Below are 27,637 nucleotides of genomic sequence, written 5' to 3'. Positions count from 1 at the left end.
TCCTTAAATAACCTTAAAGATTCACCACATGGGACATTTCTTTAACAGTGAAAAAGAGGCAAATTATAAAATGTAGCATTGTTCTTGCCTGTGTTTTTTTTTTGTATGTACTGTATATTGTATTCCAAACTAATAGTTTTATATTAACCATATCACCTAAGAAAGAAAGACATTTGATTCTGCTGTTATTACTGTTACATTTGACAAAATATTTCATCTTCTTAGCATTCCCTCTCCTCACAAAAACAACAAGATCATCAATAAAGTCATTATATCCTATAAGAGAAAAATGTTATTTCCAGCAGCTGTTTGTGGCTAAACAATGCATGGTAAAGTACAATTCTGTGTTGTACTTGTATTAAAGTTGTACTTCTGACGACAGTCTTTTTTTTTATTTGTTATTAGTACAACATCAATGAACTTAAACAGGACTTAAAGCTTCAATACATTTGTCCTTTATTGTGTAAGGACTCTACTGCATATATGCTTCTCAAACAGGCTACCAATAAACTGCTGCCATATCATAATGCAGAACCTGCACAAAGCACTGAGCTAATACTCTATCTGGAGTTTTTAAAACAAGAGGAGAATTTTGAATTCTGTCATTCTCTTTTAATTCAACGGTACACGTTTCATCTAACCATCATATAGCAAGCCTGCATACAAATACACGGAACAGCTCATTCATTTAATTTTTTTATTCAAACACAAACATTTAATACAAAAATACTGTATATACATATGTACTTTAATATACCTCCTGCAGCTGATAATGTAATTATGTAAATATATTCATCTCTCATAACTTAAGATTGCAGTTGACCTGGTTACGAGAAAGGTTTCTTTACATTAAAATGTAGTTTGGCAAAACAAACATTATGTAACATTAAAGTGCAATAAAGAAAGCAATTGTAAGATATTTAATTAATATCATAATGGAGAAACTATGTAAAAATACATAGTGGGTAACATGGAAACACACTGCAGAAAATCACCAAATTCAGACGGTCTGGCAGGGATGAAATCCACTCATGTGATCATGAATACTAAATGTTCAAAAAATAAGACGACTGCACAGTTGGATATGACATCAACACTGGTTTTAAGTCTTACACAAAGAATCAGCTCAAGAGGAATACATCCATTGGTTAAAAAAATAATTAATTTTGTCTTTTAGTTTATAAATAAGTAATATTTAGAATTTATTCTATTTAAATATAGATTGTAACAAATTATAAACGTATTCAAGGATGACAGTTTGACATAGACAAATCTGCTGGCAGAATAAGACATAAATTATAATTAAAGACATCTTGAGGTAGACAAAGCTACTGGCATACATTCAGTTAGGCCAAGCCAAATTCCTCATAGAATTGCAAAGCATGTTGTAACTTGATCCTTAGAGCCTCGATACTACTGTAGCAAGGAAGAGACAAAATGTGAGTACAAGTGTTGGCAGAAGGGTAGAAAAAGTCTGGATGCAAGTCTGGATCCAAGTGTTCTTTGTAACAGATAGTAAAAGTAAACTTTTCCATTCCTCCTACTGGGATTCTATCACTTCCTGTTAAAAAAGCTGCAATAAAATGGAGACATATTAACATGAGGATTTAACAGCATTTAATGAGCTATTGAACCATTTTTTGCATTTGAATATACTTACAACAGATTCTAAAAACATAAAATAAATTAAAAAGGTATATTGACACGCATGCACACAAACTTGTTTATGTGGGTACACTTCTTACCTCTTGGGGACTTATTTTATTCCATGCTTTAATGTTGTAAGCTATAATACTGTATGATAAAAAAGAGCAATTACAAAATACAATTTTTTCTTTGTTACTTTATTTACAATTTAACTTTTTCAAGCCTATACCTCCTTTATTGAATTATAATATATAGTTGGGCTTTATTTTTGGAACACCTTTATTGAATTATCACTTGCGACATAAGCAGACTTACATTTATATAAAAGTTATCAAACCATATTAACAAGTTCACATTTATAAATATTATACATCTCATATATTGTTGTATATATCATATAATCAAAACATTACATAAATTGTTCAATTCATGCCTTCCTTTAGACTTCATTCCTCTTCAGAAAGATTTTTCTGCATGCATTGTTCCCTCAGTTTTCATTTTTTATGTAATTTACTCCTATATTTTCTAAAGATCTTACTTCCTGTTCTTTTATCTCTGTTACAATATTCCCTTCAAGTATAGCTGGATTAGATTTTGATTTCCATTTTCTAGTAATTGCTTTTTGGCAGTCATCAGAATTAAACTTAACAAGGCCTTACTATGTCTAGGCAATTCAGATCCTGTATCCCAGCTCAAAAAAAATATTTCCTTAGTTATACTTATTTGCTCACAATGTATTCCTGACAGGTAATTTTCAAAGACTGCCAACTTAGCATACTCTGAGAATATATGCTCCCAGATACCGTTTTCTTCCCCATTGCACCTCCAAAATTTGCCATCTACCTGAGGAAAAATTCTTTGGAGTCTGCTTGGGGTATAAAAGTATCCATGCAAACATTTCCAGGCAAAAATCCTAAATCTTCTAGATTTTGTTGTATATTTGGCAGTCATACATATGTCTTTCCATTGTTTCTTTGTGAAATGCATATCTAATCTATCTACCCAATCTTTTTTGATGTCTTCTAATTGATTCCTATAGTTATTGTGCAATATGTTATATGCCCTACTAATTATCCCTTTTCTTAGCAGCTTCTCTTCTAGATTCAATTAAAAACTCAGCCAGGGCAGGTCTTTCATTTAGGACTCCCCTATCTCCTTCTCTTTGTGTATACTCTGATATCAATCCCTGATAGGGAAGGCAATCCCTAGCTTGCAATCCAAATGTCTTCTTGGGCTGTTCCCATTCTATTACCTTTCCCTCTCTATTTTTTTGTTTCCAATACCTTGGTTCCTTTGCCAGATTCTTCCAGTAAATTCCAGCCACCTCTTGCCTATTCTCTGTACCCCTAATTGCAGTTATCCTACTGGTGGAGTCTCCTTTCTCTAGTCCAGTGCTGGCTTAGTTCTTAATATACTTTCTGCTAATTTATAAATATAATATTCTGTATGACTGTTGTTATTTTCCATAAGGATCTGTGTCCAAAATCCCATTCTTCCTTTATTTCTTGTGATTATCCCTCTCTGCTTCACCATCATCCCTTTCCACTTTGAATTGTAGCTTTCTGCTTGTGTTATGTATAAGAACCTTACCTGTGTAGTTCTAAAATATACCTTCAAATCTGGTAATCCTAAATTTCCATGTTCTATTTTGAGGATCAACTTATTCCACTTGACTCTTATCCTCTTCACCACCCAAATAAAAGCCCTTCATTTCTTTATTACTTACTATCTGCAACTTCTCTGATGGATAAAAATATGCCTGATCTGTATATAAAATTAAAGGGACTAAAAACATTTTACTGCTTGTGTCTTGCTATCCATATCTATAAGTAAGAGCTTCCAGTTTCTCAGTTTTTGTACTATTTTTTTAGTCTCATTTCACATATCCTCAGCTGCAATAACAGAATCTTTTTAAATCCATACTCCTAAATACTTCATTTTATAAGGGTCTATATCAGAAGCTCGAAGTATAAAAAGAGCGAACACTCTTTGACACCAAATACTTGAAATCCCAAAACGTCGAACATGCAGAACAGTGATTTTTTTCCCAGGGAAAAAAAATCGCTGTGCCAAAAAAATAAAACAAAATCCAAACACAACATAAAGTGGAGGGCTTCACTTCACATACCCCCCTACTTAAATATACCAACTCTGAGATCGCACCACAGTTGAGGAAATGGCAAAGTCCTGAGAATGGCCCAGCGATTTTTTTCCCTGGGAAAAAAAATCACTTTTCCTGCCATTCGGCTTTATGGGACTTCGCGTATTTGGTGTCGATTAAAGAGCATGCACTCTTTTTATACTTCATCCTTCTGATATAGACCCATTTTATCATGTCCCCATAAATATGGGTATTGTTGAACCAATTCATGTTTGGGAACATGGTTTAAGGCTATAGTCGTTTATAATATCATCATTAATTTTATATCCTGCAAAATCTGTAACTGTCTCAGAATGTTCCACAACACTGAGATACCCTTTTCTGGTTCCTTCAGACACAAAATAATATGATCTGCAACTATAGCCACCTCTCCATGAACACCATGGCAATTATATCCTAGAATTTCTAAGCCCCTTACTTCCTTTCCCAAGGGTCTAGAAATGGCAAGAACATCAAAGGGAAAAGAGAAGACCTCTGCCTGGTTCCTGTGTTGAGATACAACTTAGAGAGGAACCCTCTCACTTTGATTTTTTTGTTTCTGATCTCTCTCTGTCTCTCTCTCTCTACACACACACATATATATATATATATATATATATATATATATATATATATATATATATATATATGTATCTTGTTTTGTGAGATTCCCCTTATTTTGTAATACTTTAACCTTTGTCAGCTCCTGCAAATAATTCTCATTACTTGTTAACCAGATCTTACCTTAGTTTTAAACTCTATTTTCATTTTATTCTACTCACTAGCTGTAACTTCTGGAGTAATTTCTCTCTTCCCTAATAACTCCCAAATAATTTACACTACCTGTACCTTAAATTCCTATGTTTTTAACAGTTAGGTGGGAAAGTGTCATTGTCTCAGCTTTACTTTATTATCCTGGATTTTTATCTTAGTAATTATTGGTGCAAGATTTGAAACAGTTATTTGATGTGTGTCACAGAGGGCGGCCATGGTGGTGCAGCAGTTAGCGTTGCCACCTCACAGCAAGAGGTTCTCTGGTTCGATCCTCGGCTGGGGTGCCTTCTGTGCAGAGTCTGCATGTCCTCCCTGTGGTTGCGTGAGTTTCCTCTGGGTGCTCCGGTTTCCTCCCACATCCTAAAGACATGCTGTAGGTGGATTGGACACACTAAATTGGCCCTAGGTGTGAGTGTGTGCATGTGTGTGACTTCTGTGGAAGGTTGGGTGCCGGGCTGGCAACTTGACACTGTAAAACTCCACTGCCAATCATGAGTGGACAGTGATCCCCTGTGGTGACCCCAACCGGGAAAAGCCGATAGAAGAAGAAGATTTGATGTGTGTCACAGTCCTTAATTAAATGCACATGTTCCTGTGAAATACAATGTCTGACTAGTCTGGTCCAGTTATTGTACCTTGGTGAATAATATGTAAATTCTCCCAGAGTTCTTACTACTGAATTCACGTCTCTAATACCAAACATTTTTATAAATTTCATCAGAAATCTAACTTCTTTTGCTATATTTTCCCTTCTAGATCTTCCCAGATACATTGTCATTGTTGCAAACCAAATTCCAGTCTGTACCTAAGTAATATTCCCTGCTGCAAGGCAATTATTTCTCAAAAAAAATGTTAAGCTCCAAAATAGCTGTTTTAGGTGAAATATAAATAACTGCCGGTATAATCTTCATCCCTTGCCAGTAGCCCCTTACTACCACAAATCTTCCATTATTATCTTTTTTCCCTGTTGTACTACAACTGGAGTTCCTCTAGCAATTAATATAAGTATTCTTCTTTTCTTTTGTCCCTGATATTCTGCTGAATATCCATCCTGAACCTTTCTTTATCAAATTTGCATGCTCAGTTGTTTCCAAATGTATCTTCTGTAGCTTTACTATTTGTACTCTACATTTTTAAATATAATTAAGTATTATTTCCTTTTTTCTATACCTGTGAGAGCATTCACATTGTAAGATAATATAGAAAGTGTTGCCATTATGGTAAGAAGTCATTATTTCCACCTATTATATATGGCAGCTTTTTAAATGTCTATTTAAAGCTTTTGTAATACATGCACCCATTAATATTTGGCAGATTAATCATTTATACAGCTTTTTCTTATCATCAATATTAGAACATATGTCATATTTTACAAGGCTTTTTGTCATAATAAAAACCCTCAAACAATAAAACAAAGACACCCCAGAATAACCCCATAACCTGTTAACTTAATACAAACACATATGACTACGTACATATTCATAAAATAAAGTTTAATCCTCCTAACAGGAAAATTTGTGACAAATAGACAGCTGCTAACATAAGCCCTAATTAACCTGAACTTGAGGTTATCCATGCTGATATGCATGCTATTGCCTATGTTTCTACTTACAGCAATTGGTGTCTGTTCTTTTGTTTATATATATATATATATATATATATATACATATATTATACATATATATATATATATATATATATATATATATATATATACATATATATATATATATATATATATATATATTTATATATATATATATATATATATATATATATATATATATATATATTTATATATATGTTTACCCCCCTCCCGATGTGAAAATAGCCAGGAAGCTTTCAGAAATCATTAACTTTTAGCCTTGAATAAACCAGTGTTGTGTCATTTATTACCCTATTATCTGTTTATCTCTATGGAAATCTAAGAGAAAAATAAAAATATAGTCCTCTGCTGCAGCCTGAATGACAAGCTGAAACTTTCATTGCTAAAGGAAAGCTTTTCATTATATTCTGTGTTCTCATATTTACTTGTTTCCACTTACAATTTGTTACTAGATTAAGCCAAAGGTCTTATTACAGACATTCACTTTATGCTGATCATATCAGCTTTCTATATATTATGACCTGTGTACTTTTACACCCCATCTCCCACTGCAACAACTAAGTCTATTAACTTAAATATACTGTTGTCTAGCTTTTCTTCTCTTTTTGCACTTAACACCAAAAAAAAAAAAAAAAGAAAGAAAAAGACGAGGAAGAAGAATAATGGAATCTTTTTACTTTAGTAACTTTATCACATAAGAGAACAACTGATAATACTTCAGAACATGTAATTTATATTGTAAAAAGTTTCAGAGAAATACTAAGAACAGAGATTGTTTTACTTACAGATACCTTTTGTTCTTCCTCTTCCTCTCCCCTCACAGTACTTTCAAACGTTGATGACATGAAATGAGGCAAATGATTTTCAGTTCCCCACAAGTTTAACAAAGTCAATATAAGTCCACTCTTTCCACTTATTCTTATACAGCCATATTTCATAAATGCAATTGGTGCTTTCCAGTCTCACATTTATTCACTAATTTCTGTGTTGCTGGTCTTCTTCCTGTTCATCCCCTTCTCTGAACTTCACATTCCAGTTCAATTCCAAAATGCACAGGAACTGACCACAAGAATCAGGAGTTTTTCTTTATTTCTCAAGCATTCTCCTTTGGGACAGTGGAAAACGTTACACTGATAAAGTCTCTTTATGTGCTTTATTATCAGAAGAATGAGAAGCACAGTCCCCTTCTGCTTGATGGCTCACTTTTTGTTGGATAAACTTTTGCATTCCCTTCTTAGCCTGTTTTTCATAAAAAAATGACTTTCATCCACCAGGAAAAATGTTCTGAATACAGCAGCTTGAATCTCACACCTTTCTCTTGACATTCCTTGATTACTAGAATAACTTTATTTCTCTTCTGCCTGGTGTACATTGAATAATAATTTACAACAAACACTCTACTGTCTCCAACTTTTAATACTTAGCCCTTTTGCCACAGATTTGTCATGTTCTACTCTTTCTCCTGGTAGGTTTGCATCTTTATTAATAAAGGTCTTGGCTGCTTTCTCTTGGCTAGATTTGGAGCATGCACACAGAGTGCTCTTTCATTTAATAGTTTGTGCTGTGGAATACCAGTCCAGTTGCATATTTGCGCATTCATAAAATTAATACAGTCTGTTCCTTCTGGTTTCTCTAGTACAGCAGTAAATCTCAGTTTTTCTCTACATGCTGTATACTCTAATTCCACCATTTCTTAAAATATCTCTTCTTGAGCAGTCTCATACTCAGCCATGCTTTTCTTCATTTTGTCATCTGATTTTTGCAGTTTTATCAGCTCATTTGAATATCTATTTTAAGATTCTTCCATTTTTCCAGCCTTTTGTTATTTGAGTTGCTATACTCCTTTCATTTATTTTAGTCAGCTCTGAATACATTTGACTTATTTTGTCCAATGGCTTGCTAGACGCCGTGTCTTGCACCAAAGCTGAAGCTTGATCTCATTTTTGCTTGAACAGCTGTAGGATTCTTCCCAGTCAGTATTTTCTCTTTAACTTTTATAGTTGATTTTCTTTCATGTTCTCTTAGTTTCTTCTTTGATGGCATCCAGGCAGTGTACTTACTATCCAGTAACTTTATTTTACTCAAGCTGTCAATATCACTGGCATTTGTTACTCAGTTTCTGTTTTTATACTTGGAAAGCTGAAGTTAGGCTCTTGATCAGTGTGCAGCTATCTCGGAATTCCTCATATCTGGGCTTTATTAATGTAATGAAAATGAAACAAAATGAAGTGGAATAGTGAAATATGGTTCCTGGCAAGATCAGACAGATCTTACATATGAACTGAATACTGTAAGATGACTCAAACCATGAACACATGTCTAGTGACAGTGTCAGACCATGCACCCATACAAATTAAGTTTTAGAAACAAAAGTATGTTGTGAAAAACATTGGCATTGCACAGTACTTCTTTTGAAAAGGAAGACGTTTAATGATGGGATAGATCAAACTAATTGGAATGCTTTTAGATTTAAACCTATACCGTAAAGTTATTGCAAAGGATTAGGATAATTGTAAACTGAAGATTAAAAATATGGTAATAATGAAAGTAAATGGGATATGGAATAATAAGTAGGCATCTAGAAGGCTGTAAAATGTAAGAGATTTATAATAATAAAAAATAAATAAATGCGGCACAACAGGTTGAAGAACAACTAAAAAAAGCAAAATTGTCTACACAATTGCACTTAGAAAACATGAACGAACATGGGGTAAAGGTTTTAAAACAACTCTGTTTTGACAGTAACCTTAGAGCAATGCCTGAGAAAAAAAAAGGGTGAAAGGATGATAATTAAAATAAAGTAGAAGCTGACCCATAAAAATGTTGTAAAGGTAAATTATTACAGTGCAGTACATAAACAGAGGACCAGATTCCAAAAGAGTTGCTCTCAGTATGTGTGCCCTGATTCTGAAAGACCCACTCTCACTGTAAGTGATTTACTTTGGTTTAAGGCCTATTTCTTATTACAGGGACCAGACTCAAAAACACCTGCTCTCAGTTTAAGTGGTCACTTACACCAAAAGCAAGTCTTTTGGAATGAGTGTCAAGATGTTGAGGTTTAGAGAAACATACAGGAAATAATATATTTGAAAGAATTACAACTTAATTTATTAACATAAGTAGAAAGAGGGGTGTTAACATAGAAAATAGCCAGATTACAGAAAACCTCCAGTAGTTCATAGGTTCATAGGTAGGTACTAGGCTATTGACCCTAGGGCCTATATAAGCCTAGACAAAAGATACCATGGCTTTTGCCACCCAAGAAAATTATTTTCCTGTGCCACTGTCGAGCAGAGCCGCAGAAGTGATCCCTGGGGTGAATTTCCTATCTCCCATCCAATCATCATGAGTTTTCTTGAAGAGTGCTAATGAGGAGCTTTGTTTGATATAGATAGGTAGTTTGTTCCAGAGTATGGGAAGTCTCTGGGTCTATCCCTCCAGCATGTTCTGTTTATTGTGGTGACAAGGATTAGGTCCCTAGAGCATGTAGCTTGGAGGGATTGGGATTTCTTTAAGTGGAGCATGTCCTAAACCTCTGGGTTTGACATAGCTTTGTGTGTTAGGTAGAGATTGCCTCTGAGTATTTGATATGCGACAGAGTAAAGCTGCAATATTTTGAGACGGTCTGCGTAGGGCATCTGTTTGAGGCCAGTAATTCTCTTTGTGAGGTATTTCTGCGACCTTTCCAGTTGTTGTAGATGTCTTGTGAGGTACATACCAAAGGGGGTGTTGTACTCTATAATAGGTCTAATGAGTGATGAGTAGAGGGGAACAATGACCTCTTTTTTCCTGGATGAGAAATCTTGTGATGGAATTTCAATAGAAATTTGGAAAAAGAAGAAGCTGGAGATAATAAAAAATAAAAGTCTGGCTAGTACTTTTTAACATTATTTTTCTGTTGGATGTGATTTTGACTTGGCAGTGATTTATACCAAAGGAAGGGAAAATCCCCCTGATCCAGGGTCACACAGTTCCATTTTGATCCTTAAACATGTCAACAAAGACTCAGTGACAATTTTGAAAAAAAAAAATAACTGCAAATATTTCAGATCTGAATGCATACAATATGGCCACACATGTTAGATTAATGCATTTGATTCATGACATGGACTATATATCCAAATGGAAGCACATGACGTAGTGCTCGACAAGGTAATAACAGGATCACATTTGGGCAGATCTAGGAAAGGAATGAAAGGAATACAAAGAACATTATTTACAGCCTTATATACATAAACATATTAAGAAAGTCTTTATGTTAAAGAAAGTTAGACTTTGCAAAATAGAATATCACCAACAGGTTATACAACACAGTAATAGGAGAAACACAGGCGAAAATGTAATGAGCATTGGAGAAGTAAATAACAAAGAACCAAGATTCTAAGAGCAGGTGATAAATAGAGATTTACTAAAATGGGATGAAGCTAGACAAACTTTTGGGTTGCTGAATTTAGATCAACTTGCATATACAGGGTGAAATGTTAGAGTTGAGGAAGATATGCAAACCAAAAATAGATTTTATAAGTGAGGCCAGAATAAAAATGGCAAAGTGGAAAAGTGTAAAAAGTAGAGCATATAAGACAAGACTGGAGCTGTAAAACAATGCGCTATAACTGTAAAAATAGCATGGAGTGAATGTTTAAATATATTACAGATGATCAGTGGGGGGAGGTTTTGGGAAAGTACAGAGTTGTTTCAATACAAAAAAATACTTCAATAATATGTTAATTCTTACACTTGGAAAGGAATTTAACCACAGTATAGCAATATCTTAGCTGAGCTTGTATAAAGTAACATGTGCTGAAAAGGTGAAATAATTGTTATCTTTAGTGTTGATAGTGGCTAGGAAAGGTATGACTAGAAAATGGAAAATCCATAACAGACCATCAATAAGACAGGTGAAAAATGTGACAGTAGAGATTAAACATATGGAACTGAGAATGATTAGAGATCAAAAACAGAACTTCATTGTAAAAAAGTGCTGTATAAGATTTTTTAATGGAAACTGAGCTTAGAGAGGACATTGACACAGAAGAAAGTACCCAAGATGTAATAAATTAGACTCCAATATTAAGTGTGAGAAGTCACTGGTTCAGTTGTTATGATTTATAATGTAGTGACAATAAAATAATATGAGCACAATTAATTAATTACTGATCTCAAATTATGTTACAAACAGTCGATTTTTGTGTTTAACTGTTTTTATTTAATAAGCAAGGTTAACTCAAACATGGGATTAAGACAAGATAGAATAATCGACTGTGATACTTGAATTTACATGTCTAACAATAACAATTTATTAATTAGTGAATGTAAGCACTGATTGTCTGGCATGAGGCTAAGTTATATTTATAAAATGGTTGTATCAGCAATTAGTGCCAAAACAAGTGTACCATGCACGGTTATTGCACAGTATATCAAAATGAAATGTATTAAAGTATTTACATTGCTTAAAAATATAGTGAATAAAAGAAAAAAAAAATCTGCATTTCAGTTCTGACCTTCCAATGCCCTCATTGAACATGTGCTACTCCACCATGAAGAGGTCCAGAATGTCACCATGGAAACATCAGAGAAAAACTAAAAAGTAATTATGGCAAGAATTATCACCATTAGAAGAATACAGAAGAGGGAACAGATTATCATAAATACTTAGAAAGATAAATGTGGTAAAAGCCACTCACAGTATCGAAACAGATCAGCAACTGCGGTGGTGGTGCTGCGGTAGTGTTGTCGCCTCACAGTAAGACGTTGTCCTGTTCGATTCTCAGCTAAAGCGTCTTCTATGTGGAGACATGCGTGAATGGGCGTACCTTCGTTGAAGGTTGTGCGTCAGGGCTGGCAACTCGGTATGTAAAAATCTACTGCCAATCATTAGCGTTCTGGAGTTCTGCTGTGGTGACCCCTAACCGTGAAAAGCCGAAAGATACAACAACTTCTAATAATAAACTAATAATATCAACACAGGCAGAAAAACCTAGAAGGTAAGCAACATAGCTCTCATCCTTTCATCTCCAAAATGAGAAACACTAGGCCTCATAATGTAGAAGAAATGGGCAAAATGTGGAACACATACTAACAGCTTATTAACAACTTTAACTAAAAAGGTAATAGGATGGTTAAAATGTGCTGTTTTTACTTTTAAAGATTTAATGATTCTTTCCTACTTACCATGGATATCAGTTAAAAAAGTTCTAACACTGAAAATGTGACAAACCCTTTCAATATGGAACTTTGAGGAACATGAACTTTTTAAGACCCCAAATTAGGTGCATTTCTCATAATGTGGTACACTTGAGAGGTATGGTAATCAGACAAATATAAAGGAAAAGTATATAAAAATGAAATGTATTGATGATCCAGAAAGATTTTATAGAGAACTGGGATACAAAGTAGAGAGAATAAAAACACCACCAAAAAAAGGAAAAGAAATAGACACATTTTGGAAAAGTATTTCTTAAGACCCTGTTAAGCATGACAAAGGTGCTGAATGGACAGGATAATTAAAAAAGAAACATTAAGGAGATCTAATGTAGATTATATGAAATGGGATGAAGTAACAGCCTGAGAAACGGACAAAAATTAAGAAAAGCCCCTGAATGGAAAACCCTATACTCAGATACAGTACCTAATTTCTGGCTAAAAGCATTAACATCTTTACAGAGATATTTAGCCCTAACTAAGAATTATATGCACATCCAGCCACTAGGAATTCAGATATGAGGGCATATTTAGTAGACAGTTTTGATATTTAAAAACATCTCCAGGATAAGCATATCATCTGCATTACACCTCAAGCAACTCATAGCCCTTCAAAACCCACACCATCAACACTAAACCCACATATGCGGAGGCCCTTAACATTAACTTGCCCAAGCAACAAGGACCTTCGAAGCCGAAACGCAAACAAACACCAGTCACAACCAAAGTGACACATTGCTCACAACACCAGTGTGCCACCCAACAACAGCCCCTAAGGCAAGACAATGTACCCAACACTTTAGTCATAGGTGACTCTGTAGTCAGGCACACTGATGTCCCACTCACCAGGCTGAACAAGGAGAAAATTACAGTCAGCTGCCTGTCAGGTGCCAGTATCCGTCACATAACGCATGCATTCAAGTCACTCCACAACAAGTACAAATACGACTCTGTCATTGTCCATGCTGGAGTGAATGACTTGAGACGTACCTCCCTGGACTACATGAAAAGAGACATGGAAGAGCTCTTGGATCATGTGACCCAGGCAGGTATGACCTTAGCCCTGAGTAGCATCCTGCCTTTGCCCGGAATGATACCACAGTATAAGGATAAAATGATCGACTTCAACAATTGGCTAAGCTTCTGGTGTCATTCAAAGGGGATCCAGTATTTGTCTGCCTGGGAAGACATGATCGACAAACCACGATGCTTTGCCAGAGATGGTCTGCACATGTCACCCCTGGGATTCAGGTTACTGGATAAAGCTCTTGCCACCCCTATAGTGCCTTTTTTAGGCAAGGTTCAAAGGATAAAACCACCACCGTAACAGATACAAGCATGCAAAATCTGAAGGTAATGCTACTCAATGCTAGAAGTCTAAACCTCAAAATGCACTCTCTCGGGGCACTCCTAAAAATGGAGAACATCATTATCTGTGCAGTAACGGAGACCTGGTTCAAGGCTGCAGAGAGCACCCCTGCAATACCAGGCTACAATTCTTACCACACTTTTTGGCCACAAAACCAAGACCGAAACACTAAAGGTGGAGAAGTGTCCATATTCCCCAAGGATATTCACACCTCCAGGCTAGTTGCCCAACACAATGCATCTGAAATTCTCCAGATGCAACTAACACTAGGTAAGACTGCAATCCAAATTGTAGCTTGCTACAGATCCCCCACCAGGCCCCATGATTCTCACTACACCTTTCTAAACATACTGGAAAATATTAAGATACAACCAATCACCCTAATACTTGGTGATTTCAACTACCCTGCCATTAGTTGGAAAACCTACTAGGGTACCAACTCCTTTTCCCAACGGTTCATGGAATTCATAAATTCCAGTGCCCTGGATCAGCTAATCCATTGTCCCACCAGGGGAGCCAATATCCTAGACCTGGTCATTAACAACATGGGAGATAAATGCTCCACACCAGTGGTCACCCCCTCATTGGTCAGGTCTGACCATAAGCAAATCACCTTTGACATCCACACCCCACCCCCATTCCCCAGTAAGGAAACCACCTTAAAAAACTTCTCCAAAGCCAACTTCATGCTACTCAAGTCAGAAGTGACAAACTTCACAACACCCACGCAGACAGGATCTGGAAGTTCGACTGCTGAATCCTACACTAAGGCACTGTACAAGCACATCCACTCGTGCATGAATCGTGCCATCCCAAATAGAACCAAGATGCTCTTCTCCAAAAAAATGAAGCCAATCTGGTGGTCCCCTGCTATAAACAAACTATACAACAGAAGGAAGAAACTGTTGCAGAAAACAGGAAACTCCCAGGATGCAAAAAACTCCCTCACGAGCCTCAGTAAGAAGCTGAGATCCCTCATAAAATCCTAAAAAGCTAGCCATATACTGACCGTCTAAAAAAACTCCAGCTATAATCTGTGGCATATCGTCTACTCAGAGGCGATCTCTGCTTAACATACAAGGCCATGTCAAACCCTGAGCTGTTGGACATGTTCCACTTTTAAAGAAATCCCAATCCCTCAGAGCCACATGCTCCAGGGATCTAAACCTTGTCATCACAATGAACAACACATGCTGGAGGGATAGGTTCCTGACCCAGAGATTCCCCCTACTCTGGAACAGACTGCCCATACATGTCAAACAGAGCACCTCATTGGCCCTCTTCAAAAGGAACCTTGATGATTGGATGGGAGATAGGAAATTCACCCCTGGGATCATGTCAGTTGCTCTGCTAGACAGGGGCCCAGAGAAGTAAATATTGTGGGAAGAAATATCCAGGGAATTGGGAATTGTTATGGCTAGGCTTGCATAGGCCCTCGGGCCAATAGCCTAGTACCAACCTATGAACCTAATCATCGGAAAGTTTATATATAGGCTGCAGTTGTCATTAGCCATACATAATCTTTTTAAATCTACTATATTTTTAATATTTGGTAAAACCTAAAATGAAATTTACACAGTGCACACAAAACACATGATCTACTACAAGTGCTTCTGTGCTAGTTAGTAACTTGTGACACAAATGGTCATTGCCACCTGCTTGAAAAAGCAAGTGCTCTAAATTTCACTAGCCTGATCACCTGTTTCTCCATAGCCCTTCCAACATCCTATAAACTATATACCCTACCAGAACCTAAACCATAATCCTAAAACTCCCACCCAGTTCCCAATCCAACTTCTCTGTCCCTTACCCTAAACCTCCACTCACTCTCCCTAACTCTAAAGTCCTTGATTGCTCCCTAAACCTGAAACTTCAACCCCACCCCCCTGAAACTAAATTCCCCAATTATTCATTAACACTGAAACTTACTTCCTGATCCCTAAACCTAAAACTTTAACCCCCTTGCTGAACCTAAATTCCTCCATTGTTCCCTAAGGCTAAAACTCCCTTCTTGCTGCCTAAACTTAAAATCCCCCCTCCTGCTCCCTAACCCTGAACCCTCCTCCCTCTCCGTCCCCACAGCTGCTTACCTAAACCTCATATTGGAGTTTGAGTGTGAGCAGTGTTTGCTCTCATGGCTACTTGCACAAACTCAACTTCAAGTCTGAGCATGAGCAGTAACCTAGCTGAGCTACAAGGAGCTCAGTTCCATAGCTTTGAGTCAGTGGTTTTTGAGCACTTGGGACGTGATCACCTGTAGTGAACCTGTTGTAAATGCATTAATAATGTTCCTCTTAGACTATTGTAATAGTCTGAACTTCGGGCATATGGATAGCAATTTGTCATGTGTACAGTGGGTTCAGAATTTAGTTGCTAGATTGATTACTGGTGTTCCAATTAGCCAACACATCACATCTCTATTACACACTTAGATCAGGCTACCTGTTGTGCTGTGTCTTTAAAATTCTAATGCTCAGTTTTTGCTCCCAGCATAATCTGGGTTTTGTCTATCTGAAAGAGATGTTACATCCTTATGTAACTTATAGGTTGTTCTGTCATCTATATCAGGGCTGCAAGCCATACGGGAGGCACAGCTGGAAAGGTTAGGTAGGGTTTCTTTTTCATACCTCAATTCCATCCTCTGGAACAAACTACTACCCTGGATTTGAACTTCTGTTATGAAGGCCCTATTTTTTTCTGTTTACTAGAGTCTGTTGTGAACTTGGCAGAGGAGTTTACACTAACTTTGAATTTCCGAATTTTTAAAGTTTTGGAATATATTGTATGTGGCTGAGTGATTTGAATTTAATGCTGATTTACTGTACTGGTTTAAATATTTCTCTATTAAAATGTGTTGTTTATTGTATATGATTAGTGATAAGCATTCAACTTTAATTAAATAAAATAAATTACATTTATGGAAAACAATGGAATTTGTCATGTAGATATTGCACCATTTTATGCTTTATCTAATGACCTGGCAAGCAGGCTGCACAGACTTTGAATGGAGGGGTGAATAAAATGAAAAAGAAGGCTATGAAAACAAGAATGTCATGGTTTTTGTTGAGCTTCAATATTCCTCCTCAAATGATGTCAGCTTTAGCCAGCTCCATGGGGGTAGAGGAATAAAGCCCTTACTATGTCACAAGTGACTAAGTTCCTTTAGCAGCGTAGGTGCCTATAGAAGCTACTGGGGAGAGTGAGCAGCTGTTGCAGGCTCATGAATGGTGGGAGAGGGAGACAGTTCTGAGTCACCAAATGGGTGACACTTAGTAGGAGCACTAGGTGTTACACTCTGTGGAAAAGGACCCTACTGAGTCCATGCTGTTTGAGTACATTGCACTGTATGGCAGATGGAACTTGGTATATTTAGACATGGTTTCCCCTCACAAGACAGCAATAGTGAAGCTCAGAAGAGCTGCTGGGGGTGTTCCATCTGGCTGACTCCCAGGACCAGCAAGTTGGCCAACTTCCTATCAACTGACTCTCACCAGGGAATGGAGGGCTGACAGGGCTTCCTAAACAGAAGAGACAGCATGTTGGGTGCTCATCTAGCTTACCGATATCCTACTTGCACTGAATAAATGAGCTGACTGTGCAGGTAGAGGAACCATTGCATGAAGTCCTGCAGGGAGATAAATCAAATGATAACAGTTTTACCTCAGCAGCTCAAAGACTGAGATCCAAGTTTGATTTGCTTTTGCCAGAGTTAAAAACAAACACCAAGAAGGAAAGAACAAAAAGTGCATAGCTGAGAAGTTTTCTAAGTGAGATGAAGTTTATATATGAAACTACAGTTATGGTCCTAATGGATTTCTGGAATAGCTGACAGGTCTTCTAGACCTTTGTATTATAAGTAGTCATTGCTCTTAGATTGTCCGAGGGGGAAGGCACACTGATCATATCAGAACAAGATTCACAAAGACTTAAGTCTGTAAATCTAGAGAAGAGAATAGCCTTTGACAAGAAGAGAGGTTACAACATGCCTGTTACCAAAGGCATCTGACACAACGGTCTCATTTGCAGGTATGAAATCTGTACCAGTTCTGTTGTGGTGACCAAAGACTATGGAGAAAGTAAAGTTGTGTACACTTAGCATAAATGTAGATGTTCGAGCGTATTCACTGTTGCAGTCATCACATTTAGGTTATCTCTGCCAGAGTAGCCCTCAGCTGGTCCAAATACGAGAGGCTTGGTATTTCTGCATTGGTTGCTGTTGCTTCAGGACTGATGTCAGGTCATCAATAGTATAAAGTAAGGCAGCCAACACCATTACATCAGTTTTTATTGCCCTAACCTGTCAGGAGCCCCCAAGTGGGAGCCAGATTCTGGTGGAAGAACCCCACCAGTAGAAAGTAAATACCAATATGTCCCTTTTAAAGAAAGAGTAAAAAAGAAGATGGGGAAGGAGGGAGGGAAACCAGGACTGCAATAGTGAATACACTCGAACATCTACATTTATGGTAAGTGTACACAACTGTACTATGTTCTTCATGTTTCACTGTTGCAGTCATTACATTTGGGTTGATTCCCAAAGCTGAGGAAATGGGTGGAGGCAGTCAAGGAAACTAGGGGCTGGCTAGGATGCCCTGCAAGACTGCAGAGGCAAACCCTGCCCTGGATTTGGAGAAGATAGGCAGGTGGTAATGTTTGGTAAAGGTGTGAACAGATGTCCAGGTGGCAGCCTCCAGGATGTTCCTGGTGAGGACTCCTCTGAGGAAAGCTGCAGAGGTGGAGGCTACTCTGGTGGAGTGAGTCCTGACCCCCTTGGGGGAGGCTTTCCATGTTGCTTGTAGCAGAAATGGATGCAGTGTGCTATCCATTTGGAAATGGTTTGTTTGGAGATGGCTTTGCCTTCTGCCCCTGCAGCAAAGCTAACCAGCAATTAATCAGACTTTTTGAATGATTTAGTCCTATCTAGATAGAATCTGAGCTGTCTGTGCACATCTAGACAGTGCAGGATCCTTTCCCACTTGTTCTGTGGGTTAGGGAAAAGGGTGGTCAAATGAATGGATTGGTTGAGAGCCACACTGGACATCACATTGGGCATGAAGGATGGGTTAGTCCTGAGGGATACCCTGTCAGCATGGAAGATGATGAAGGGTTCCACAGACATGAGCGTTTGCATCTCGGAGACCCTTCTGGATGAAGTGATGGCCAGAAGGAAAGCTGTCTTCCAGGAGAGAAATTTTAGCTCTGCTGAAGAGGCTGGTTTGAGGAGGGGCAGGGTGAGCTTTTCCAACACAAAATTAAGGTTCCAAGCTGGGGATGGTGCTCTTCTGGGTGGCCTCAAGTTGCCAGCCCCTCTTAGGAACTGTTTGATCAGAGGTTGTGAGAAAAGGGGCTACTCAGTGGGGAAATGAACAGAGATAGCAGAGGCATGAATTTTAATAGAGGAAAAAGAGAGACCACTGTGTAGTAGGTCAGCCAAGTAATCCAGGATGAGAGGGAGGGAGGGTTGTGCTGTATTGGCTCCCTTAACCTGAATCCAGGTGCAAAACCTTTCCCATTTGTCAGCATAAGACTTTCTAGTGCTAGGGCATCTGGCCTCACATATAACATCTAGAACCTGTTTACTGAGGTTGACAGATTGATTGGGGGTTAGGGAATAAGCCAAGCTGCCAAATTGAGGGTCTGCAATTGGGGATGCATGAATTCCCCTTCCCTCTGGGTCAGGAGGTTTGGAATCTGAGGAAGATGCCATGGTGGCAGTGGGGACAGTCTGCGCAGCAAGGGGTACCAGTGCTGGCGAGGCCAGTCTGGGGCAATAAGAATTGTCCTTGGTTTTTCCTCCTTTATTTTGAGAAGTACCCTGGGGATGAGAGGTAGTGGGGGAAAGGCATAGACCGTTAGATTGACCCAGGGGAAGGACAGGGCATCCACTTTCCAAGCCATGCAGTAATGCTCCATGGTGCAGAACTTGCTGAGCTGATGGTTGGTGTGGGAAGAAGCAAAGAGGTCGACCTTCATGTGGCCCCATTTCTGAGTTATTAGGGTGAAGTTTCTTTTGTCGAGCTGCCACTTGTGTGGGTCCAGAAGATTTCTGCTTAAGTGGTCTGCCAGAGAGTTTAGAGAACCTGGTAGGAATTGTGCTAACAGGTGTAGTTGCATGGCAGAGTCTGTGTGCCAAAGGATCATGGCCAGCCTGCATAGAGGGTAGGAGTGAGTCCCTCCCTGTTTGTTGATGTACCACATCACAGTGGTGTTGTCTGTTTTGATCAGGAGAGCCCCCGGGGAGAGAAGGGGCTTGAAAGCTATCAAGGCATGCTGGACAGCTATCATCTCTTTTTCGTTGATGTGCAGATGGATTTGCTGTGGGCTCCATTTTCCCCTGTATGCACCTGCTGTCCAGGTGTGCACCCCAGGCATAGTCTGTTGCATCTGGGGTGAGGATATGGGTGGTGTGGGATGGTGCGAAAGGTAGTCCCTTGTTGTGGGAGCATGCTGTTGCCACCAAAGAAAATCTTTTCTGCGGCAAGGTTTTATGGGTATAAGAGTCTCCAGGTCTGAAGAGTGTTGATACCAAAGGCTTTTTAGGTACCATTGACGTTTCCTCATCTGCAGTCTGGCATATGGAATGAGTAGAATGCAAGATGCCATAAACCCCAGAGCTTGCAGGATTTTTCTTGCAGATAGCTGGAGTCTGGTGGCTAGTTGAGAGAAGTAGGCTGTCAGGAAAGTTTGCTTTTCTGGTGTAAGGAATGTCATCTGGGATGCTGTGTCCAGGCTTGCTCCCAGGAATATAATCCTTTGGGTGGGTCCCTGTTTGGATTTCTTTTCGTTGATTATGTACCCTAGAGAGGTTAGTAGAGACTTTCAAAGGCCAGGTGCTTGAGCAGCTTTTCCTGGCTGTCTGCCTGAATTAGGCAGTCATCTAAGTATGGGTAAATCTGGATATTCCTTTGTCTGCAAAAGGCAATGGCTGGAGCCAGACATTTTGTGAAAACTCTGGGAGCAGTAGATAAGCCAAAGGGAAGTGAAGAGAACTGAAAGTGCAGAGATCCTGCCCTGAAACTGAGATATTTCCTGCATCATTTCCTGATAGGAATGTGGAGGTAGGCCTCTTTTAGCCAAGCATCCTTGGAGAGCATGGGTAGCAGCTGCTGGTGGGTGAGCATTTTGAATTTTGGTATCACAAGGAAGGTGTTTAGAATGGATAGATCGAGGATGGGATGCCAGGTGCCCTCTTTTCTGGGTACCAGAAAAAGTCTGGAGTAGAAACCTTGGTCTTTGTGTTCTGCAGGAACATGCTTTATTGCCCTTATAGAGAGCAGGGAAAGAACTTGCTTTTGCGCCTCTGCCCACGGGTCTGGAGGTAGATCTGGGAACAATTTTGGAGTTGGAAGGGTGTGGAAAGAAAATTTGTATCCCTGGGACACTATGATGAGAACCCAGTGGTCGCTAGTAATCGTGGCCCAGGCACTTGCGTGAAAGGAGAGTTTTCCTCCTAGGGGTAAGTGAAGATGGGCAGAGGGAGGGGATGGGGGAGGAGTCATTGTGAGTTCTTACCATAAGGGGGTGGCTTACAACTCCCTGTTTTTGAAGTGGAGGAAGTCCACTGTTTAGATCTCTGCATTCCCTGTGGCTGTTGTCTTGGGGGGGGGGGGGTCTGCTTCCCTGGGGGTCTGGGCTGAACTGACCTGGTGGGAGCAGGAAAGTTCCAGTGCTTGGAGGGACAATGCTTGCTGAACCTGGGTGGCTGGACCTGTAAGAAATCCTTAACTATCTGCATAGATTTTGCTTTTTCTTCCATCTTTTTTAAGACCTCTTCTGCCTTAGTGCCAAATAAGTTGTCTTTGTGCAAGGAGGCATCCAACAATTTAGATTTAACGTGGTCTGGCAAGGGCTGTTCCTTAAACCATGCATGCCTTCTAAGGACAGAACCAGTGACTGCTGCCCTGCAAGAAGCTTCTAGAGCATCAAAACCACAGTGCAAGGTGTGTTTAGTTACTTGACTTGCAGAATGCATTAACTCTTGTAACTCTTTAGATTCTGCACAAGCAGGAAAGGAAGACATTTTTTGTTTGAGGAGTTCTAGGGTATGTTGCTGAAATTTTAGCATATGGAACAGGCAATTTAGTGCTCTGATAGCAAGAGTAGCAGAGGTGCATACGTTTTTACCCCATCTGTCTAGTGCTTGGGAATCCCTATCTGAGGGCATGGGATTCTTAGCAGAGGTTGCTTTAATTCCTTTAGGCCCTTGAGAAATTATCTCAGGGTCAGCAGTAAGATTTCTAAAAATAAATTTGTGTGATTCAGGGTCTCTGTAATAACTGTCTGGTTTTCTGGATGCAGGAGGGAGGGTGTCAGGAGTCAAACTGGATTCCTTGAAAACATCCTCCTCAACATCTAGGACTGGGGGAATGGCCAGGTGTTTGTGCTGTGGATGATCTAAGAATTCCTTGAGTCTCTTTTTAGACTGAGGGTAGTCTGACTTTCCCATTGGAAGTGCTCCCTTAAGGTATGAAGGGTTTCCCCAAAAGAAAAGTCCTCTGGGGGAGAGGCTGAAGGAATGGAATCCTCTGCATCAGAATCCTCATAAGCAGAGAGGGGTTACATGTCTTCATATTCAGATGCATCAGAGTAATCAGACTCCTGTTCAGACAAAACTACAGGGATAGATATCTTTTTCTTTTGGAAGGGGTATCTTGGCTTCCTCTGATCAGCATGATAAGGTCTTCCACCATTTTAAGCATTTGAGACTAAGGCAAGGAAGCAGGTGCCTGAGATTGGGTCGTCGGTTTCTTGGGTGTAGTTAATACCCTGGGCCTAAGAAACTCGGTAGTTTTCAAAAGAACGGTAGACGCGAAATAAGTTGTTGGTTTGTGTTGAGAATCGATAGTGCGAAGGACTTCCTCTGAAGCGAGTGCTTGCTCAGTGGCTCCCGACCCATCCAGGGGAAAGACAACAGTAGGATCCTTAGTCGAAGAAGAGTTTTGCAGCATACCAGACTCCGAAAGGGTCTCGGTAGCAGCTTGCCAATCCACAGAAGTGGGCATCAGGGGCTGCGAAAGCGCCTTACTGAGGACCGGAGAACTGACGACAAGGTTAACGGAAGCGTCGTTGGTAGGTTTGGACCTGAGCGGTCTGTCTCTGTTTTTATCTTTATGTTTTTTTGGAAGATCTGCTGTCAGGTGGCTTACTGAAGCCATATCAGAATTCGAGGACTGTAAGGGAAAATATCTAGCTACAATAAGGGCCCGGCATCTAGTTCTGGCACTGAACAAAGCACAGAAGCGACAGGAAGTCGTGGTCTGGGCCTAAACAAGTGACGCAGTAAGAATGAAAGTCACAATGTGGTATTTGCTTTCCACAGGCGAGACAATTAACTTTTTTTGACATTGGTTAGTGCAAGAAAAAAGGATCCCCAATGGGGTACATAGCTTTAGATGACTTCAGCTTCAATTTGGAAGACGAAACTCAGGTAGCGGCCGACTAGCACTCGTGCGAACTGCTTCTGCTTCAGGCTCTGTGGCAAGAAAGACTGATGTAATGGCATCGGCTGCCTTACTTTATACTACTGATGAACTGATGTCAGTTCTGAAGTGACAGCAACCGATGCAGAAATACTAAGCCTCTGGTATTCGGGCCGGCCGAGGGCTACCCTAGCAGGGATAACCCAAATGTGATGACTGCAACAGTGAAACACGAAGAACATCCCTTATCTGTGCCTGTGGTGACAGAGGGCAGACATTCATTAAATTAGCCTTTTTTACACTTCAGAAATTCTACTCACTGATGGCTCATAAAGCATAAACTACATCTCAACTGTACCAAGACTAAAACTATGCTTTTTGGAACTTCACAGAAAATTCACCAAGCAACTGACTCTTTAACTATCTTTGACCAGGACAGCCATTCTTACAGACGATGTCCAACTTCAAATACCTAGGACTATGGCTGTATCAGTCACTAAACTTCCCTTTCCACATAGACAAAGTGAGAGCCAAAATAAACTCCCTCCTCTTCTGCGGCAAAATGATCTCCCCTTTTCTAGCCAAGCAGCCAGAGTGGCCATTGTTAAAGGAGTTCTTCTTTCTCAACTTGAATATGGGCTCTCAAGTTTTGCTTCTGCCTCCAAGAAAAACATTGCCACAGTCCAGTCTGCCTCTGACAGCATCTGTTGATTAATTACAAACTCACCTCTCTGTGAACATTACTGTATCACCCTAGAAAAAGCCAAAAGGCTACCTATAAAACAAAGATCTAATCTAGTTTTATGATCCCAACTCTACAAACTATTACCTCCTCATACATCCTGAGACACACCAACTCTCATTACCCCTAGAACCAAACTCCACAGCACTGCACATGCTTTCTCCTCACAGGGGCCTACTCTTTGGCAAGCTCTCCTCATCGACATTAAGGAAATCAATACTTATTCCAAATTCAGAATGCAACTCAAAAAGCACTTCTTAATCCAAGACAAATGCCCCTGCTTCAGCCTAGGACATATCAACTAACCTGTCTTCTTTCGGAGTCTCTTCTAATCTCTCAACATTCACTGAAGATTGACCTGCTTTAGAAACTAATGTATATATTGTACATTATACTTTACTTGTTTGTACATTGCACTGTGTTTGTTCACTAGACTGTGTATACATAGTATTTTTCTATGAATTAGTCTGAACTATTCTGTTATTGGCTGCATTTCTGTATTTTTTGTTTGTGAAATGTTTTGTATTTCACCTGGCTGAGCCTGAAATTGGTCAGTGTTGATCAGTGCACAACCCCGATAAACAAAAATAAGTAAATAAATAAAAGGAATCCACATACTCAACTAAAAGACTGCGTAGTGAGTGGGAAATGTCACCTGAGAAAAGCAAAAATGTTCTCTGATTTCAGTGAAGGCCTGGGAGTCTACTTGAACTTTCTGAGCTGGAAAAGAACATTGAAACTTTGAAATGGCAAAGTAATGTTAGGTGACCGAACGTTTAAAATGAAAATGTATGAAGTTGAACATTTTCAAAATGTATGCTGCCATACCAAATATCTACGTATGTTCAAAATGACAGTTTATACTGGAGTTTTTAGCACAGGAATGCAGAGGTAGAGTTTCATGGTTATTATATGGTTAATCTCGCTGGGAATGGCAAACATTGTACTGTGAAGTAAATTTGAGAAGTTTCCAGCCCAGGATGTTATTTAGCTCTGCTACCACTGCAAAGCTGTGTGTAGCTATTTCTCACCTATAAATTAATAAGCTCTGGTTTTGTTATGGCTGTGCTTATTTTGAAGTTTGGATGTCATATTAAAATAGATACATCACTTTAAACTGTTTGTCTCTAGAAAACATGCTAGAAATAAATGTTCTTTTTAGCCCCACTGATCACTATCAGACACACACCACTGTCCCTTCAAAGTGTCTTCTGCAGCCCAGCAAATACTCAAACTTCAATTCTACAAATTATTGCTTTAACTAATTCCCCCTTCCCTGGACCAGTAGACAATCACAACAAGGATGGGTGGGTAGAGAGGACATGTCAAGCATTCTGATACCGCATAATCTAGATGGCTGTAAGTGATTTTATGCTAATCTACATATCAGATACATGTACACACATTTGTACATACCTGCATGTACATACATCGTGTACATACTTGCATGTACACACTTGCATGTATGCACTACATTTGTGCATAACTGCATGTACACATAACATCTGTACATACCTGCATTCACACACAACATCTGTACATACTTGAATGTACACATAAAATGTGTACATACCTGCATGCAAATATTCATTTGTACATGCTTGGATGCACACACATTAGTACATGCTTGCATGCACATACATTTGTACATACTTCCATGTACACACAAAACAGGTAAATATACTTGCATAGCACATACAAAGGTGGTGCTTCCGGCCTGTGGCAGGGACCTCACTTTGCTGAGGCTCCTCCACACTTTGCCAGAAGACAAAAGGACAACCAGTGGGTGTGGTGCCTCCTTCTATCCATCCAGATAAATCCTACTATTGTATTATATGAAGAAATCCCATTATTGCTGTGCAAGGACATTAAAAAAGATAGTTACACAGTGCTGTAACTGCATTTTAAAATAAATTATCAGCCATGTTTAAAAAACAGTGATTTTATTCTAGTCACTGAGATGCTAAATGTGTGTGACACTATAGCTGCATCATTGAATGAATGAAATTCCTTTAATTGTGAAGAAAATTTTCAGTTAATTGTTGTGTATTTGGCATGGTTATCAAAGAATAGTACATATTTGACAGGGTACTATGTAGAGCAGAATGGACTGTGGGACCTTTAGACTAGAGCAATGAGGCTCACATATTACGTGGGTGGTAGCACTGATTATCATCTGTGGCACAAACACAGTCACAGGGTTGTAAATCCGAATATCAAGCGTACAAGTGCATGGTATATGTATTTATTACCTAAGGAAGTTAACAGGTTACTGGGTGATGTCTTCTAATTGTAAGAAGGAACTCACTGCAGAATCTTGGATGATGTTCTGTAACATATCTGTCAATTTATTTCTATTATTAGTTATTTTTTTAGTATTTGTTTCCCTGACATATAGTTAGCTACTCCAAGCTGTGTATTCTAGGCTTACACATTCAAAAATAAATGGATTAGACACCACCTCAAAAATCAGGTTGAGGTTACCTCTTTGTAATCTGTAGGAAACAAAATATAACGACAATTCCTGAAGCATTTCTTAAGAGTTCATGTTCTCCAAGTTTATGATTTTTAATAAGGTGTTTTTGTACCTTTTCAAGCTGTTTCTGGTTGCTTATCCAAAGGCTATGAAATGCAACACTGTATGTGACAATTGGACAGACCAAAACTGTATAAAGTGGTACAACGGTCTTTTTCTTTCTGGAGTGATTAAACAAACCCTTTAGAATTAGATGAGCTACAGAATATGCATCGTGGACTTCGTTAGATTAACACAGGTTAAAGCTTAAACTGTAGGCTACCGTTATCCCTAGATCTCTAATTATTCTATGATTTAACTGTTTACTTTGTAGTTCTAATTTATGTTATTTTGCCAAGTCTGACAATATTACATTTACGGCCATTAATGGTGAGGCCATCACTATTGCAATAGATGTGCACTTTTTGTCCAAATCTCACACTTGACTATCAAGCCTATCCACAACTACTGTAACGGCCCTTTCATACCCCTTAAGATGATAGATATATGATCCATTTGCTCCCTTTGGGGCAAGAGTCAAATGCTGGGATTGGTTTGAGGAATGCACAGTGAAGCCCAATCCCTTTGCTCATGCTCTGTTAGTGTTCTTCATGGCAGTATGCAAGGGGCACAGTGGAGGGCTAGCTCACACACAAATGACATAAGGCTGCAGTTGACCCAATCCCCATGGAACACACACCTTGTAGAGTTCTCTAGTATCCACCAGAGAAATCATACAGAGTGTGCTTTACTGGACACACACCCACAATACCCCTGTAGCCCAGTAAGTGAGCATAATCCTTTATTCATCTTCTGCCCATGTTGGCTCCCTTAGTATCAGGGACTCTAACTGAATCTTCATTGCCATATTTAGGCATTTTATCACTCTACACCATGGAACTGACTAGGGATGCCCTTTCTGATGACCATCTTGGGGAAGTTCAGTATCTTTTTTAATGTAATTAGGTTGCCCAGTTTGCATCCATCAGCATATTTGGTAAGTCATAGTCCATTTTACACTTTTACATTTCTGTTGGTACAGAAATCAGAAGGAATATTTTGACTGCAATGCTGAACTGTGCTGATTATCCTAAAGCATGAATATATTGTTATTTTATGACAGAAACAATATTTGTGAATATACCTGAAGTGCATAAAAATAAGAGTTACTTTCAGGAACTGAACTGTAAAAGTAAACAAAGTGTTTGGGGAGTTGTTGGTTAATAC

At 39.0% G+C, this 27,637-nt stretch overlaps 1 protein-coding gene across 4 annotated transcripts in view; it reads right to left on the bottom strand.

The window, feature by feature from the left end:
• Nucleotides 1–687: 687 nt before the first annotated feature.
• LOC122793445 (probable E3 ubiquitin-protein ligase HERC4) overlaps nucleotides 688–27,637 on the bottom strand; it is a 1,684,714-nt gene continuing 1,657,764 nt past the window's right edge. For all 4 annotated transcript variants that reach the window (XM_044061446.1, XM_044061448.1, XM_044061445.1 and 1 more), the window contains one exon: nucleotides 688–1,573. In XM_044061446.1, coding sequence (XP_043917381.1) covers nucleotides 1,347–1,573 — 227 coding nt within the window. In that variant the 3' untranslated portion in view covers nucleotides 688–1,346. The remainder of the gene's footprint in view (nucleotides 1,574–27,637) is intronic.

This window comes from Protopterus annectens, chromosome 2.part0, assembly GCF_019279795.1.
Source record: "Protopterus annectens isolate FY-2018-M chromosome 2.part0, PAN1.0, whole genome shotgun sequence".
In the NCBI taxonomy this organism is placed as follows: domain Eukaryota; kingdom Metazoa; phylum Chordata; order Ceratodontiformes; family Protopteridae; genus Protopterus; species Protopterus annectens.
This window is presented reverse-complemented; position numbering and strand designations above follow the sequence as displayed.